At 47.3% G+C, this 16339-nt stretch overlaps 5 protein-coding genes across 5 annotated transcripts; 2 read left to right on the plus strand and 3 right to left on the minus strand.

Annotated features, from left to right (window-relative positions):
- Positions 1–454: 454 nt before the first annotated feature.
- Positions 455–2455, minus strand: I302_105495 (uncharacterized protein; the record flags this gene model as incomplete). Its single annotated transcript, XM_019195353.1, has 3 exons — positions 455–580; positions 779–1888; positions 2081–2455. 3 exons carry the CDS (start codon positions 2453–2455, stop codon positions 455–457), a joined length of 1611 nt encoding a protein of 536 aa, XP_019043066.1.
- A 1234-nt stretch (positions 2456–3689) lies between these two features.
- Positions 3690–6849, minus strand: I302_105496 (uncharacterized protein; the record flags this gene model as incomplete). Its single annotated transcript, XM_019195354.1, has 11 exons — positions 3690–4112; positions 4184–5175; positions 5233–5599; positions 5653–5745; positions 5815–5931; positions 5992–6129; positions 6189–6312; positions 6374–6493; positions 6554–6624; positions 6690–6702; positions 6773–6849. 11 exons carry the CDS (start codon positions 6847–6849, stop codon positions 3690–3692), a joined length of 2535 nt encoding a protein of 844 aa, XP_019043067.1.
- A 343-nt stretch (positions 6850–7192) lies between these two features.
- On the plus strand, positions 7193–8271 carry I302_105497 (uncharacterized protein; the record flags this gene model as incomplete). The annotated part of the gene is made up of 6 exons (XM_019195355.2): positions 7193–7207; positions 7272–7370; positions 7470–7605; positions 7741–7895; positions 8033–8127; positions 8208–8271. The coding sequence occupies 6 exons, from the start codon at positions 7193–7195 to the stop codon at positions 8269–8271; spliced, it is 564 nt and encodes a 187-aa protein (XP_019043068.2).
- Positions 8272–8636: 365 nt separating this feature from the next.
- On the minus strand, positions 8637–11805 carry I302_105498 (uncharacterized protein; the record flags this gene model as incomplete). Its single annotated transcript, XM_065870097.1, has 10 exons — positions 8637–8730; positions 8808–8971; positions 9029–9274; positions 10118–10321; positions 10388–10507; positions 10567–10782; positions 10876–11125; positions 11256–11456; positions 11559–11634; positions 11700–11805. The coding sequence occupies 10 exons, from the start codon at positions 11803–11805 to the stop codon at positions 8637–8639; spliced, it is 1677 nt and encodes a 558-aa protein (XP_065726169.1).
- Positions 11806–13069: 1264 nt separating this feature from the next.
- I302_105499 (protein transporter SEC23) lies at positions 13070–16080 on the plus strand (the record flags this gene model as incomplete). Its single annotated transcript, XM_019195357.1, has 9 exons — positions 13070–13109; positions 13170–13341; positions 13475–13772; positions 13917–14231; positions 14376–14534; positions 14592–14831; positions 14889–15466; positions 15520–15991; positions 16057–16080. 9 exons carry the CDS (start codon positions 13070–13072, stop codon positions 16078–16080), a joined length of 2298 nt encoding a protein of 765 aa, XP_019043070.1.
- Between the last annotated feature and the right edge of the window lie 259 nt (positions 16081–16339).

The following is a 16339-nucleotide window of genomic DNA, read 5'->3' on the forward strand; positions in this document are numbered from 1 at the left end:
CTGGGTTGATCCGGTCGACAACCTTTGAGACCGTTCGTTTGTGCCTTCTACTGCATGAATTATCTTATGGTTTCATTTTTGCTATAACTCTTAGTATGGATGATATATGTATATATGCATGAGGGTGATGATGGTGTCTAACAATATGTCCGGCACTCATGTATTGATGTTTGTTTGGATAGTGAGTACCGTATATTACAAATACAAATATAATTACAATTACAATTACAGTCCACAATCCACAATCCACGCTCTCTTCCATCGTACACACACATGGAAAGATAGGATAGTCTCGATCCAGATCCAAGTATGACAAGTTGAATATCAAACACTCGTTGAAACGTCCTCGTCATCCCTCAGTCTCCGCTCCAGAGATGGGGATATCAACTCCATCATTACTTCAACGTGCTATCTCCTTCTCTCTGAACATCAAAGGTCCTTCCATTCCATCATATCACGTAGCGTTCCAAGCTTCGATTGTCGTATCTGCCATGGATATCGGCGGGTTAGGATTAGGATTAGGATTGAGGGAAAGGTCAATATTGATATCCTTCTTGGCCAGTAATTTGGCATAGTGTTGCTATACCGCAAGGAAAATACATCAGCCTGTGATTCGTATAGTATGGAAGACATAACCAACGCCACGGGAACGGTACAAGTGATATCTCGACATTACCCTGAGTCCTGGATTATAAGACCTAGAACGAAAGAAAGAAAGAAAGAAAGAAAGAAAGAAAGAAAGAAAGAAAGAAAGAAAGAAAGGGTCACTCCCACTCACCCCACAAAGATCACACAGGCTATTCGGCCCATCAGGACCCCTCATCCACTCGTTGGCAGTTACGTTGCACCCACAACCATGACATCGAATAATCACCACGCTTGCCGAAGCGGTAGCTGAGTTGGTATTGGTGTGGGGGGTGTTATTGAACATGTCCATCGAAGTGTACGTGGTATTGCCATTCCCATTCCCATTGTCCGTCGAGTACTGGGACTGGGGGTGATGTTGATACGGCGACTGGGACTGGGACTGGGATTGATCATTTGAGAAATGTGATTGGAAAGGACCATCATTAAGATTCTGATTATGGTTATGGTTGTTGTTCGATACCAACGTAGATACCTCGGTTAACATGCCCAACGAGTCCATGGGGTTGGGCAGTTGATGATACGGCGAATAATCCTGATGGTGCTGGGGGTATTCGTACTCGTATTCGTTACCTGATCGATTATCGTATACCTGCTGATGAGGATTATGATTATGATGATGATTGTGATCATGATTATGATTGTGATGATGGTGGGTATGATGATTGTGATTGTGGTGTTCATACAGTGTATGTTGTTGAAGATGAGGAAGAGGAAGTGATAAATGATGTTGGAAAGGAGACTCGGACTGAGCTTGGGAATGTGAGAGTGATGGAGAAGGCTCGTGAACATGATTCCCAGACGACGGTAAATTCTTTTTACTCTTCAACTTCAATCTCTCCTTCCCACTCTCCCTCCCTCCATCTTTTTCTATCTGCTTCTCCTTATCACCCTCCCCTCCAACCTTATTCTGCGCCTGCGCCTGAGCCTGGGCCTGGGCTTGGGCTTTAGCAATCAACGCGTCCCTCCGTTTCCTAATAATCTCCATCTCCTTCTCTGCGGGTGTCATATCCTCCAGCCGCTTCCTCCGAATCGCACGGGAGGGCACGAACGGCCTGTCAAATTCTGGTGGGAGTTTGCCATGGACAAAGGGCGTAAGGGAGGAAATGATAGTTTGGATTAGGGATGAGAGCCTGGCGAAGCGCGTAAGGAGGTAAGGCGGCGGTGGGGAGGGGATAGATCGGGTGGGGGAGGGGATGAAGGGTTGGAGGAGGGAGATGATTTCGGTGAGGTATGCTTTGAGCTGGATTATAGTATCCAGGGTTAGTATTGTGTTTTGCACGAGGGGTTGTGATTATATCTCGCTCTCCAGATGACCCGTGTCAACAGAGTACACTCTGTGATGCTTGCCACCTAATACTCGAATCCATCTCCTCCTCTCGATTACACTATACCCAATGAAACACAACAATTCAAGTCCAATATGACAACTCACCGCCTCCTTCTCCTTCTCCACATCCATCTCCCTCACCCCGCCCTGCCCATTCCCATTCAACCCAGCCCCAAGACCCAACCACAACCTCCTCATGACCTCTCGTTCCAATTCCTCAGATTTCCAATCGTTCTCTTCTTCCTCTCCTTCTTCTTGCTTAGCCTTTCCCTTATCATTACCACTCATACCCATCATAGTGGATGTTGATGTCGAGGTTGAGGGTACCTTGTGAGTGGTCGGATCGGCCGGAGGAGGCGGTTCGAATACGTTCAGCCAAGGATAGGAGGAGGAGGAGGAGGAGGAGGGGTTTTGCCATGGTGGGTCACTTAGTGGTTTGTTATTGCTCGATGTAGTAGGGTCATAAGCTGATGACCACATTGTGAGTTGGTGGTTGTATGCCATTGGTTGTTGGGGTTGTGGTTGTGAATGTTGCTGATATGTTGTAGTACTCGTAGGATATGATTGTGATTGTGATTGTGACTGTGACCACATTGTGTATGATAGTATGATAGTATAGTATGAGATCTGATACTCGATTACTCCATACGCTATGACCTTCGGTCGCTCGGACCTTTTCTCTCCTTGTTGCTCGGTGAACGGGTTACAGGGTAAATGTCAGATTGAGATCCAAAGGATGATGGTATGAGGATACGTATACAAAATAGCTTATAATGATATGACTAATCAGATGATAATGATAATGAAGATGTTGATGGTGATGTTGATGTTTACTAGACTATTCGTAGTCTTTATTCTATCTCGTGATTATTGATTATGCTTGTCTCGTACTTCAAGACAAGTACTTGTAGTGAAAAGTAGAAAAAGTGCCGTAAAAACAATGAGAAGGGATGTAATGTAGATCTTCTGTTTTCGTCAATTGTCGTATCCTGCAGTGTCGGATATTCCCTTAATTGCCGCTCTGCTCTGCTTTGCTTTGGCCGTCAAGTAGGTCAATCCTCGAGGAAATTTGTACCTCTACGAGTACTTTGGATGAAAGCCGACGAGGATATACCTATGCAAAATAATGCAATGCAATGCTATACAGTACAGTACCAACCCTCGGTCGATCATGCAAAGTGATTCATGCTAACGGGTGTTTTACATGACCCCCCAAAAAACAGATCTGATCTCAGTTACACACCCCTCCCCTCCCCTCTGCGGGCGTAATGCGGCATAGCAAACTTACTTGCTACTCGGAATTGCCATAAAAACATAAACAGATCAGATCGGATCAATTCCAATTCTGCGGCTGACGATCAGTGGGGTATGGCTATGGCTATAGCTTTGATATATGCATATATGCATGATACATGTCCAGTCGAAGCGAGGCTAAGAACCAAGATCTAAGATCTAGACCAGCCGATAGAATGATACTAATGGACATGAACGAAGAGAATAACATTCGATACATGGCATAAGATGCTCAGAGGTATATTTGTAACTCATCACTACCATACCCACAATCACAAATATGACATATGCATACGATAAAACATAAACACGTTATTTCATGATATATACAATACTACTTATACGACCACGACGTAGGACGGAATGATATGGCTAAACCTATACTATACCAACATATACAATCATTCAAACTGAAATTACATCACACCACCTTCCCACCAAACTTATATTTCTGCAACTTGTTATAAGTCTGCCCCCCAACTTGAGTACTTTCAAATACCAACTCGTCATCCCCCGAAATCGAAATAGGCGATGAACCATACCTCTTTAAACCATCATTTCCATTCCTGACTTTACTAGTCAGAACAACACTGTTCTTCCTCGAGCTCACAGGCGCATCCTCCGTCGACGGTTTCCTACTTACCATAGGTCTCTTCTCAGCCAGAGGGACATTGGTATCTCTCGAAAGCAGAATACGCGAAGCTTGAGAAGTGATAGGTAATGCCGCTCGTTTAGCAACCTTAGGCTGAGGCTGAGACCGGAGGCGAGTGGGATCGGATTTGGTCCGTTTGATGGGTTGGTTGGGCGTATCGTCTGAAGAGGAAGTAGGAATAGGAGACGAGGACTGTACGACACCACACCGCACCATATTAGCTTTATCTCAACTATGCTCACTTTGGTGATAAAATAGCTCACATTCTGCCCGAAAGCATATTTGGCTTTCCACCCGGCCGCAACGATCTTTGCTCGTTCTACTCTCTTCCTCTCACCTTCATCCACCTCCTCATCCTCAATTTTTACCACCTCCTGCTTGATAGACCTTTTCCTCTTCTTCTGGTTTATCTGATCGAGCGAGGGAGTGATCAGATGATCTTCCTCTGAGATCGTATCGCTCGAAGTCGAAGTAGAATTGAAGGGTTTCAATTTCCTGGCATTAGGCCAAGAATGAGTTTCAGGAATCAAAGATGTGGTGGTAGATGTGATAGGTGATGATGAATTGGGTATGACGATAGTCGATAATCGAGATAACGATTTCCTTTCTTTCTTTGCAGGTGTCTGTGCCTGTGTCTGTGTCGGAGTGGGGATATCGACCTGCGTTTCCTCTATGAATTCCTCATTATCGTAATCGTACTCTGGCTCGCATTCGTAATCCGTTTCCAGAACTTGCGAGGACGCAGCAATAAGTACGTTCTCGCCGATGGTAGCGCCAGTAGGTGATGGTGGAGTACTGTCTCTTATGCCCTTGTTATCCCTTCTAGGCGTTGAGAAAAGGATACTTTGTGCAGGTGAATCAGGTGGACTGGAGAGTATACATCCGGGAGAGGTGAGAATATGCCCAGAAATGACCGATTTTACAGGTGAGTCTTCCCCTCGGATCGATGAGATTGCTGGACTGGGAGATCGATCGGGCGAAGAAGCGGGAAGTCTGGATGGGCCAGCGATAGGTTGACTCTCAATCTCATCACTTCCTTCATCTTCTTCCCAGTGCAGTGATTCTTCTAACTCAGGTGTGTTTTCGCGCTTGGAAGGTTTGGAGAAGAATTTGCTCTTCTTATTACCTTGGATGGGTTGTTCTCGCGACAGAACAGCTGGTGCGGAGATACGTTCGGGGTATTGGTCGGAAAGACGAGATGGACCTGAAGCGAGGGTGCCGACGGGTTTTGGAAGTGGTTTGGTCTTCTTCATCCCTGTAAATTTCATCAGCTTGCGATCGTCCTCTGACGTGATAGGAGAAGCTAACTTACTAGTGATGAACGCGTCCATGGGACCAGCGGATACAGGGACATTGACTTTGGATAAGTTCTCTGCGAGAGGCTTCGTCCGCGGGGTTGGTTGAAAATCTGGCCATTCGTCTACTATAGGTAATCTCGTTTCAGGATGCAGATCACCCTTGGCCATTCCTCTTGCGATTTCCTCGTTTACATCCAGCCCGATCCATCGTTCGTCATTCTCACCTAAACCACCCTGAGGGAAATCATTGAGCGGTACCAGTCGGCACTGCTGTGGACAATAAACTCGCTGATGTACGAAAGCGAGTTCCGCTTGAGCAAAGGAGGCGAGATAATCTGGTGGGATTGTCATTGAGCCTTCTAGTCGCACGTGTTGAAGTAGCTATTATAATCAGAATGAGCTATGGTTCTACCAGATTTCAGATCTCAGCTCACCTTCTCTACCGTTTTGAACCTCCTCATCAACGCGTGAGCTTTCTTAAGCCCAATGCCCACTATCGAATCCAGATAATCACATCCTGAGAGCATCTACAGTGCACGTATAGTCAGCAAAAGTTCATCACTCAAAGAGAGGAAGATAGTAAGAAAGCCACGCACTGCCATCCTCCTAAACTGAACATCCGACCACCCGTGCATGGGGAAATCACGTATCGTAGCCAGGTTATTACGGTGTATCCAAACACACTGCCCATTCCCATCGAGTTTGAATATCACCTAATAGCAAATTGACATATGAGTTACACAGATTCCTCTGTGAGTGGTAAATGAACTCACCTGACGACAGCCAAACACCAGTAAATCCGAATCTTCCGTTATGATCCCATCGACGAAACCTTCTCTTTCCAGATAACACAGTTGAGCATCAGCTTCGTATGGAGCTACCACATAATCTACGTTCTCGGCTTTCAGTGCCTGCGAACATGCCATAGTCATGTCAGCCCTGTACCGTGGACAGTCGATCTTGAGCTCACCTTGATAAGTTGATAAGCCATTTCGGGGGTGATATCCAAACACCTCGTATAGAAGTCTCTAGCTTCCTTCCATCTCCCTTGAGATTCCATCGATCGTGCTCTATCGAGATTCTCTGCTCGGGATCTGCCATAAAGGTTCAACATGAGGCGATGAGAGATACCTCAGTGCTGGAAAGTTAACTCACTTTGCTCTCGATACCTCTGTACCCTTCTTAGCAGGTAAGGGACCGCCATCAAATACGATAAAAGGGGTTATACCGTGATACCTGAGCATCCGTACTCTATGCATCGCATAGTCCACGAATCTAAGTCGTGTCAGCTACTATGTCTTCCAATTAAACCGGAAGGGAACTCGGGCACCTCACTTTGTCGTCTTCTTCCCTTTTACTATATCCTCTGCACAACCAAATGCACCCTTATGGAGCCATACGTATGCCTAGTAAGCTCAACGTGTCAGCTTCGGCGATCGTTCTAACATGATGAATAGCTGATCATACTCACATCTACCGCCAGCCTAAGCGCAGAGGAGTAGTATCTCGTCAGCTCAGATACACCATCCAACGCGTGAAAGGGGATTGACCCACCTCTTACCCTTGAACTCTGATACATGACCTGTGACCTGTATCTCCTTGAGCAGGGGGAGTAGACCAGATATACCCATGGTGGCTCTTCTTGCCTTGCTATATGAAAGTAAACATATAGCAGTGAGAAGAAGAAGGAAGATGAGAAAGAAGAGAAAGACAACTAGTACTCGAGTAATGTTTCCAACAGCAGTCGCGTCTACCTTTTTAATCCTCTCTTTTTGTGGGATGTCACGCGCACAGACCCTCAACATGACGAATACGGACACAGAATTACGTAATGCACTTTGAGCTGACATGAGCCAACGTCGACGTCCTCTTGTCACTCCCTCTTCTCTCTCTCTTATTATCGATTCGTGCTTATGCTTATACACACCTCACCATCTGATCATTCGCTTAATTCTTCTATCAAGAGACGTAGCCATGTCAATCCCACATGTGAGCTTGCGATCTCCTTTCCAGTGCTCGAGCTATAAGCTAACACTTCCTTCCCTCTGCTCAGGCCTCATACGACCCAAGGAGGGTCTTCCGATTCTCACTCCCCCGATTCGAAGTAGGACCCAAAGTGAGATCGATAGGTACCTACCTATCTGGTGGATTGGTGAGTACATAGCTTCAACCATCTCATGATATACCTCATACCCTGGACTAGGCGCAAGGAGAAGAAATGGACAATGCTGATCTACCATGACACTATCAGTTCGCCCTCTCATACTTCTTCCTCTTCGACGCAGCAACGATATCGTCCCATGCGAAACCACCTCCTGATGCGCCATACGATGTCGTGCCTGTACATATGAGCTTTGTAGATTGGATACCTGCTATCTGTTCGACTCGTGAGTCTCGGCATACACTTCTCTTTCTCTGATAGTGTATTCACCACTAATCCATTTAATACCTCCAATTACATCACTTGTCCCATCCTTTGTCTTTTACCATCTTACTGACTTACCTTCTGCTTCGACACACAGTCGGCTTCCTCATCACCTCCCTCCTCGACAAATCGCACCTCAACGCCGCTCTCTCAGGGGACAGCTGGGGAGGAGATGGACCAGCCGCAGTACGAGCAAGGGTGGTCTTGTTCATTGGCGTAGCGCTCATGGCTGGTGGTCTGGCTGGAAGTTTGGTGAGTTGCTTGGCCTACGATCCAACAATCAAAACCAAGATGAACTCCTCTGGTGGTGATCTCAATTCATGCATTCATTCCACGACCTACTAACACCACAAATACATGAAAATGATGTTGACGTTATATCCCCACAGACCGTCCTTATCCTCAAATACATAATCACCGAATATACAGATTACGTCTACTACGGGATCATGAATGTAGCTATGAACGGTGGTATAATGCTATCGTGAGTTTTTCTTTTCTTCTTCCCAACCAAATACTGAAAAGGCGGTGTGAGCTGATGGACGACGAAATGAAATGAAACAGCGCTATAATCTTATGGATCTCACAGAGCGGTAGTGACGAGTACGAGTATCAGCTTACCGTATAACCTGTCCTTATCGCGATGGACCATGAGGTCGAAGAGGAGCAAGAGAGTTGTAATCGCTCGAGAAGAGGGATGGAAATGGGACGCAGCGAAAAGTGGAAGTTCTTTCAAAGCTGAGATCCAACAATGATGAGTCCATACTAGTACAGTACGATACCCTAGCAATATGTATTCAGATAGATACCTAATACTCCTTGAGCAAGTGACGACTGTCGCTCATACCTCATATCCCGTACTTTGGTGGATAGCTTCACATCAATCAAAATGAGCCATCTGCATCTTTACGCTCAATCAACTACCCGAACGATTCACCCGCAACGTCGAACATACTTCATTCTTACTTCGGCGTGTGAGAGTGTACAATACAACTAAGCCTGGGGGATAGCAGCGCTACATCTTTCCTTCTGAGCCGAACATTCAGCTACTGACGCATCGCCCGATCCGGAATTAGCGGCATTGGCACTGTAAGTATCAGGATGACCATAAAAACAAGACGTCAGCTGTATCCCCGCCACAGGAGGTTGAGGTATACGACTCACCATCCATTGAATTGCTGATCGCAGCTCCTCTGGAACGCCGCACCTGAATTGACAAACGTGTCGGTTTTGACTTGGAATGGACGATCATCTCCAATATTGATCACGGGAGTAGCGGCCACGCCGTTCAAAGCTTCGGAGAAGGTTTGGAGATTGTCGCCCGATGCCTGAGGTTGGGATTAGCATTCAACAGATGGGATATCCATTGATCACAAAGTACTTACGGCAGTGGTATCGTCAGCGACACTCGTAGCGGTAGCAGCACTGGCCGCATCGCCAGCAGCAGCAGCGGTCTCGGCTCCAGTGTCGGCAGAAGCAGTCGCAGTTGCGGTATTGGCGGTAGCACCAGTACCGTCTTCAGCATCGTCGGTTGTATCGTCGGTTGTATCGTCGGCCGCACCAGTAGCAGCCGCAGCAGCACCATTACCCGTACCGGTACCGGTCGATTGTATACCAAAAGCAGCTTCGAGCTACCATCACAAGGAACGATGATTAGCCAGGGGTATGTAGGACGACTCGAATCGGGAGGTAAACCCACCCCAGTCAACCACGCATCAGCGAACCCCTGATCTCTCGCCAAAGCACCCGAAGCAAGTTGAGCATCCAAATCGGCAGCCACGGTCTTACACTATCCAATATGGCATTAGCCACCCTATCTGATCGGGGCCAGACAAAAGGAAAAGAAAAAGAAACACGCACAACGTCCCTTGTGGTAGCAGAGTTGGCACATGCGTTAACGAACGTATCACACATGAATTGAGTGATGATTGAGGGGTTGAGGGCGGAACCGTGATTGAAGTTTGTCAAGTCGGTCTGCCAGACAATGCATCCGAATGAGTTTGACTGCTCAGGTACGAACTTGACCAAAGCAATGGATCGGAGACTTACAGGTTGGAAAGTGAATTCATCTGCCGCTCGATTATCCAGCCCTCCCGCAAAAGTCAGGGAGAAGTCCGTACATTGTCCAACGTCGACGCCGGTCGCAGCGGCGTTATTACCAGTCTAAGAAGTCACGTTTATTAGTTCTCTACCTTTGCACAAGCAATGTTGTACACTATATGCACTACTACACTTACACCTGTGGCACCTGTAGCGTCTGTGCCGGCAGCGGCATTGGCAGAATCAGCCCCACCGGTCGAGGTAGAGTCATCGGTATCGGTGGCGGTATCGTCTGTAGCTGTGTCGACCGCACCAGTACCACCAGTAGCGCCCCCCGCAGATCCCGTACCGGTCGAACTAATTCCAAAGGCAGATTCGAGCTACCCAACCATCCGTCAACTGACCTGCGAAGAAGAGCTGAAAAATTCACTCACACCATCCAACCACGCATCCGCGAATCCCTGATCCCTCTGCAACGCACCACTCGCCAACTGCGCATCCAAGTCTGCGGCAACGGTCTTACAGACGTCTCGGGTGGTAGCGGAGTTGGCACAGGCGTTGACGAAGGTGTCGCACATGAATTGGGTTATAATGCTGGGATTGAGGGCTGATCCGTGGTTGAAATTGGTCAAATCGGTCTGTGTATTCGCCAATCAACCTCATCGTCCTGTATGGGTTTTACTGTTCACTATTTATCGACTTACAGGCTGGAAAGTGAATTCATCGACTGCTCTATTATCTAACCCTCCTGCAAATGTTATGGAGAAATCTGTACATTGTCCGACATCTATACCAGCTGCTGGATTGGTGTTGGTAGAAGCTCCCTGCGTATATTCATACATCAGCTCAGTCCTCTCTATTTTTGCATACTAAGGCCACTCACGGTTGAATCACTTGTATCGGCTGCAGTGCCGTCACCTGTAGCTGTATCGGTAGAAGTAGAGTTACCAGAAGTCGAATCGTCGACCACAGCTGGACATCCGGCTGATGTCGCTCCGCTGTCGGTGGTGTCTGCTCCAGCGGCAGTGTCGGTGGAAGCACCGGCACCGGTAGAAGCAATACCAGCAACAGCAGCGTTGATTTCTTCTTCGGTGGCGTCCTAAATCGTCAGGGCGGGCATTTCAGTCAGCATACACGATACATTGTGCGTTACGAAAGATGATACGCCGTATGAACGTATGATCGCACTCACTTCAACAAGCAAATTTTGCGTAAAGATACAATCATCCTCATCACAACTATTCCCTTTCCCAGTCGGATCATTTACATCTCCCGGTGCGAAGGTCCCACTCTTGAGCGCATCCATGGGATCACCACCCACAGCAGCGATCTGCTGCGCCAACGCGAGAGTGATGGCTTTGTTAGTGGCTGCTGCGTCGGCCGAAGCGGGATCTTGATGTTGGGTGATCGCTGCTATCTCGGGATTGACGGGGGTCTCGGTGCTGAATTTTCAATTTGTTAATCAGCTTAAGGCCTCACCACTCTCACCACGCAGCGTTGTCACTTAATCGTTTGATATCCACAACGATAGCATAAGGGAAGCACAAGGGAAGCAATCGGAAATCTGCTCACCACAAAACACTTGCCAATCCGACCTGACCAGTATTTCTCTCCAACGCACGATAAGTCAACGCAGCAGTCATACCCGCCACGTCATTGGCAGCTTTGGCATTGGTGAATGCCTGATCGGCCGTGGCTTGTTGTAAACAATCGGTATTGATAACTTGGCCTGCTCCGGCTGCTGCAGCTGCATTACCGAGGAGACCGAATACGCTGTATATCGAGCATCAGCCAGCTCTTCCAGAAATGCATATGAAAAAATCATGCAAGCAGGGGAGACCCAAAGCAATAGTGAGAGTGAGGAGCTCAACTTACGGATCGACAATACCCAACGGGTTATCTTGTTGCAAAACCGTTTGAACGGCCGTCAACACACTCGCATGGGATTTCTCTATTCACACGATCGTGATCAGCGAACCGACCCCTCATACCGAATTATAGAGATTGTTGACATACCTTGCGGAACCTCCCTCTTGATCAACGTATAAATAGGTACAGCGCCGGTCTGACCCATCAAGCCAACTAAAAGAGGAAGAAGAGCGTATAAAGATTGTATTTGCATCGTTGCGGATTGTGGATTGATTAGAATCAAAAGGTAGTTAAACTCAAAGAAGGTACGAAAGGATTTTCACAGAAAATCAGTTTATATAGAATAGAATAAACAAGTATAAGTAGACCGAGCGAAGTGAAATCAAAGAAGCAACCAGGGCTAGTTAGAAGTGAAAGAGTGAGCGTAAAGAAGGCTAAGGAGAAGAATCTCAATATTTGAGATGCGAGGAGCTGTATATATACCGTGGACAGCCCATCTTGAGTCGATGGATATATTATACGGTTCACGATAGTCTGTAGGTCATAGCGTTTGGTGAGTTAGGGGAGATTGGACATGATGTTTCTCTGTCGTATAGTTTGAATGTCAGAAGAGACGGTATAGAGGGATATCGTTCCTTCCGTCGTATCGTACGGTGTACCGTTGATGAGGTCAGTATAGCGACTGGACATACGAGCCGTATTATTACGCGGAATCGTGACTACCGTTGTCGCGATAGAGAAGTGCGGCTCATCATGGTTGTCAAATTGAGCTAAATGGAGGATAGTATCCTGACGACGGGTGCTGTACGTTCGTTACTAGATGTCAGTAGCTAATCAACCAGGTCAGCCACCGTAGCTATATTGGGTGAGCTTCAATATGTCGTGGAACCTTGCGAGGAATGAATGTGTTCATTCAGAAAGTAACGACTTAACAAGCTGTCAGATTCAACTAACAAACCAAGAATGCTGATCGACGCGAGGTTTTGATTTCGAATGCCGAGTGGAATGTGGCATAGATCATCACTGAAAGTCGGTACAAGACAACACGTCGTGATTCCTCTCTGCGCACACCTGCTTGTCAATAGCTTTCTGTGACAAGCTACGGGTGTTCCTCGCAATCTTCTGGTATTCTGAAGCATGAAAATGGATTGAGCTTCCGAAGATCAATGAGGAGGACAGAAGGAAAACAAAAAGATTACTCTCTGTCAGAGAATCGAACTCTGATCTGCCGCGGCCTAAGATCCCTGTTGAATGCTCGAACAGGGAGTAGTGACAAGCGGCCATACTAGCCGTTATACGAACAGAGATTGGTGTTGGGACCGAATGTGAAAATATATATGTGGTATTCAAAATAAGGCTGTAAAGTGCCACATGTGATGTTTGACAGACGCGGCGTGGAACCTACTTGACTGTGAATGACACCTTCACTCCAATTCAACAACCTGGCTTATCACCTCTAGCATATACCCATCTCCCATCTCCACCAGTCATACTTATAGAACAATAGCAAAAGCAAGATGAACGGACCAGGATTCGAGGATGTAGAAGACAAAGATGGTTAGTCTCTTCTTACGCAAAGCTATCTCTCAGAGATACAGAGCTAACACTCTTCAACAGGTGTCAGACTCTCATGGAACGTCTGGCCATCCAGTCGGATCGAGGCTACACGAACTGTCGTCCCCATCTCGGCGTTGTACACCCCATTGAAGGAGAGAGAAGATCTTCCTCCGGTGATGTACGAGCCAGTCACCTGTAAAGGTTCTTGCAAGGCTATATTGAACCCTTATTGGTGAGTTGTTGACGTGTCATCGTGCTATCAATAATCTATCGTGAAACCATATCAACCATCTTCAAGGGTCACAATCTGCTTAAGGCAGACATGAATAGGATAGAAAATGCTGATTCTCTCGTCACCCCCTCAGCCAAGTCGACGTGAGAGGTAAAATGTGGATCTGTCCCTTCTGTCTCCAACGAAACCCTTTCCCACAACATTATCACCAAGATCTCTCGCCCAACAACTTACCTCCTGAGTTGTTACCCAAATTCACCACCATCGAATACACCTTATCTCGACCCGCTCAGATCCCACCTATCTTCTTGTACGTGGTCGACACATGCGTAGACGAAGATGAGTTGAAGGCTTTGAGGGAGACTTTGGTAGTTAGCTTGAGTCTTTTGCCTCCCAACGCGTTGGTTGGGTTGATCACTTTTGGTACTATGGTGCGTGCTCTGTTCCTCCTCTTGTCTTGGTTCACATATCCTCTCCTGAATCTTTGTCCCTGCGTCCCCTCTTGTCCCCGCTTCCGACACCTTATAACTGCTTCCCTCTCATGAACATCAATTTGCTGATGTTCAATACCACAGGCGATGGTCCACGAGCTAGCCTACGCAGACTGCCCCAAAGCCTACGTCTTCAGAGGATCAAAAGACTACCAACCCAAACAAATCGCCGATATGCTAGGACTGAACCCTTCCAACAGACCTATCCAAGCTATGAGACCCGGTCAACCCGTCCCTGCTCCAGCTGCGTACAAGTTCCTCCAATCGGTCGAGAGCTGCGAATTCCAGTTGACCAACATCTTGGAGAATCTTCAGCGAGATCCTTGGCCTGTGGACCAAGATAAGAGACCACTTAGATGTACTGGTGTTGCTTTGGGTGTTGCTACTGCTTTGCTCGAGGTGAGTAATGAGTGTTGAAGATTGGTGTGAAGGAACCGAATACAACATTTCCTGTATCCTGTATGAGGGAGAATATTTGACTCGTGCACACGATACCAATCCGTGACCTGATGTGAACTTGTGCTAATGGTATGTCCCCCACAGTCCGCCTTCCCCAACACCGGTGCTCGAATCATGCTCTTCTCAGGTGGTCCACCTACCGACGGTCCCGGTATGGTAGTCGGTCCTGAGCTCAGAGAACCCATCCGATCGCACCACGACATTGACCGAGATAGCGTCAAGCACTTCAAGCGAGCTACCAAGGTGAGTCGGGACTTGCACTTCACTCATATATACTATCTTTTGCTGACATCCCCTCAGTATTACGAAGGCCTTTCCAAACGTGCCTCCGCCAATGGTCACGCCATCGATATCTACGCTGGATGTCTTGATCAGGTCGGTCTGTTGGAGATGAAATCTCTTACCAACGCCACCAACGGTTTCATGATCATCTCCGATTCATTCATGACCGCTATCTTCAAGCAGAGTTTCTTGAGAACTCTGGGTAAGGATGAGCAAGGTTACCTCAAGATGGGCTTCAACGGTACTTTCGATGTTCTGGTGGGTACGGACCCTCTCATATACGACGTGTATCTGCTAACGTACCTCATTCGATAGACCACCAAAGAACTCAAGATCTCCGGAGTGATCGGCCACGTCATCTCAGCCAACAAGAAATCGCAATGTGTCGGCGAGACCGAAATTGGTATCGGTCAAACGTCCGCCTGGAAAGTCTGCTCCCTCACGCCCAAGACTTCTTTAGCGGTATACTTCGAGGTCGTCACTCCTGCAGGACAAGCCTTATCACCTAATCAATCGGGTCTGATCCAATTCGTCACACACTATCAACACTCATCAGGTCAGTACAGATTACGAGTGACGACCATCTCCCGAACATTCCAAGAAGGCGGACATCCATCCATCGCCGCTTCGTTCGACCAAGAAGCGGCAGCAGTGTTGATGGCTAGAATAGCAGTGTTCAAAGCGGAGATTGACGATTCGCCAGACGTCCTTAGATGGTTGGACCGAATGCTCATTAGACTTTGTCAGAAATTCGCGGATTACAGGAAAGAAGATCCGACGTCGTTCCAACTTAGTCCGAACTTCAGTATCTACCCTCAATTCATGTTCCATCTTAGACGATCTCAGTTCTTGCAGGTGTTCAACAATTCTCCAGACGAGACTGCTTTCTATAGGTGAGTCCGCTTTTATACCCCGAACAAGGATATAGCTGACGACTTTCACTTAGACACGTACTGAACGACGCCGACGTGAACAACTCATTAATCATGATCCAACCCACCCTAATGTCCTACGGCTTCGACACCGAACCTCATCCCGTACTCCTCGATTCGGTTTCTATCCGACCCGACGTAATTCTGCTGTTAGATACATTCTTCCACATCCTGATATTCCACGGAGAGACCGTCGCGCAGTGGCGTAAGGCGAATTACCAAGAACAAGAGGATTATGCGAATTTCAAAGAACTCCTCGAAGCTCCCGTGGCCGATGCTCAGGAATTGCTGGAAGATCGATTACCTATCCCGCGATATGTCGTCTGTGATCAGGGTGGTTCGCAGGCTAGGTTCTTGCTTTCCAAGTTGAACCCCTCGACTACGCATCAATCGGGTAGCGTGTATGGTTCTGGACCTGCTGGTGGACAGGCAATCTTCACGGATGATGTGAGCTTGCAAGTCTTCATGGAGCATTTGAAGAGATTGGTAAGTTGTATTCAAATCTTTGAGAGTTACAAGGACGAAAGCTGATGGTTTTGGTTGTTCTTTAGGCTGTCGGTGCTTCTACAAGCTAGAGGTGGGGTGTATATACAGATATTTCAAATAATGATGCATGTTGGTGTATGTCTGGAGTAGGTAGCACTTGCGGCCAAAAATTGCGTTCAGCGGTGATAATGGGACTATTGAGCATCCACTGTGGATGCATGAAACCTCTTGGGTCTAAGACCAAGCACTGTTAAGAAGGCATATACAACCATACTGAAGACCTTGCAATTTCGTGCTAACATGGCCTGTCACCCAAATGATCGAGGTTTTCCGCGTCTGGAGACTTGG

The sequence above is a fragment of the Kwoniella bestiolae genome, chromosome 3 (assembly GCF_000512585.2).
Source record: "Kwoniella bestiolae CBS 10118 chromosome 3, complete sequence".
In the NCBI taxonomy this organism is placed as follows: Eukaryota; Fungi; Basidiomycota; class Tremellomycetes; order Tremellales; family Cryptococcaceae; genus Kwoniella; species Kwoniella bestiolae.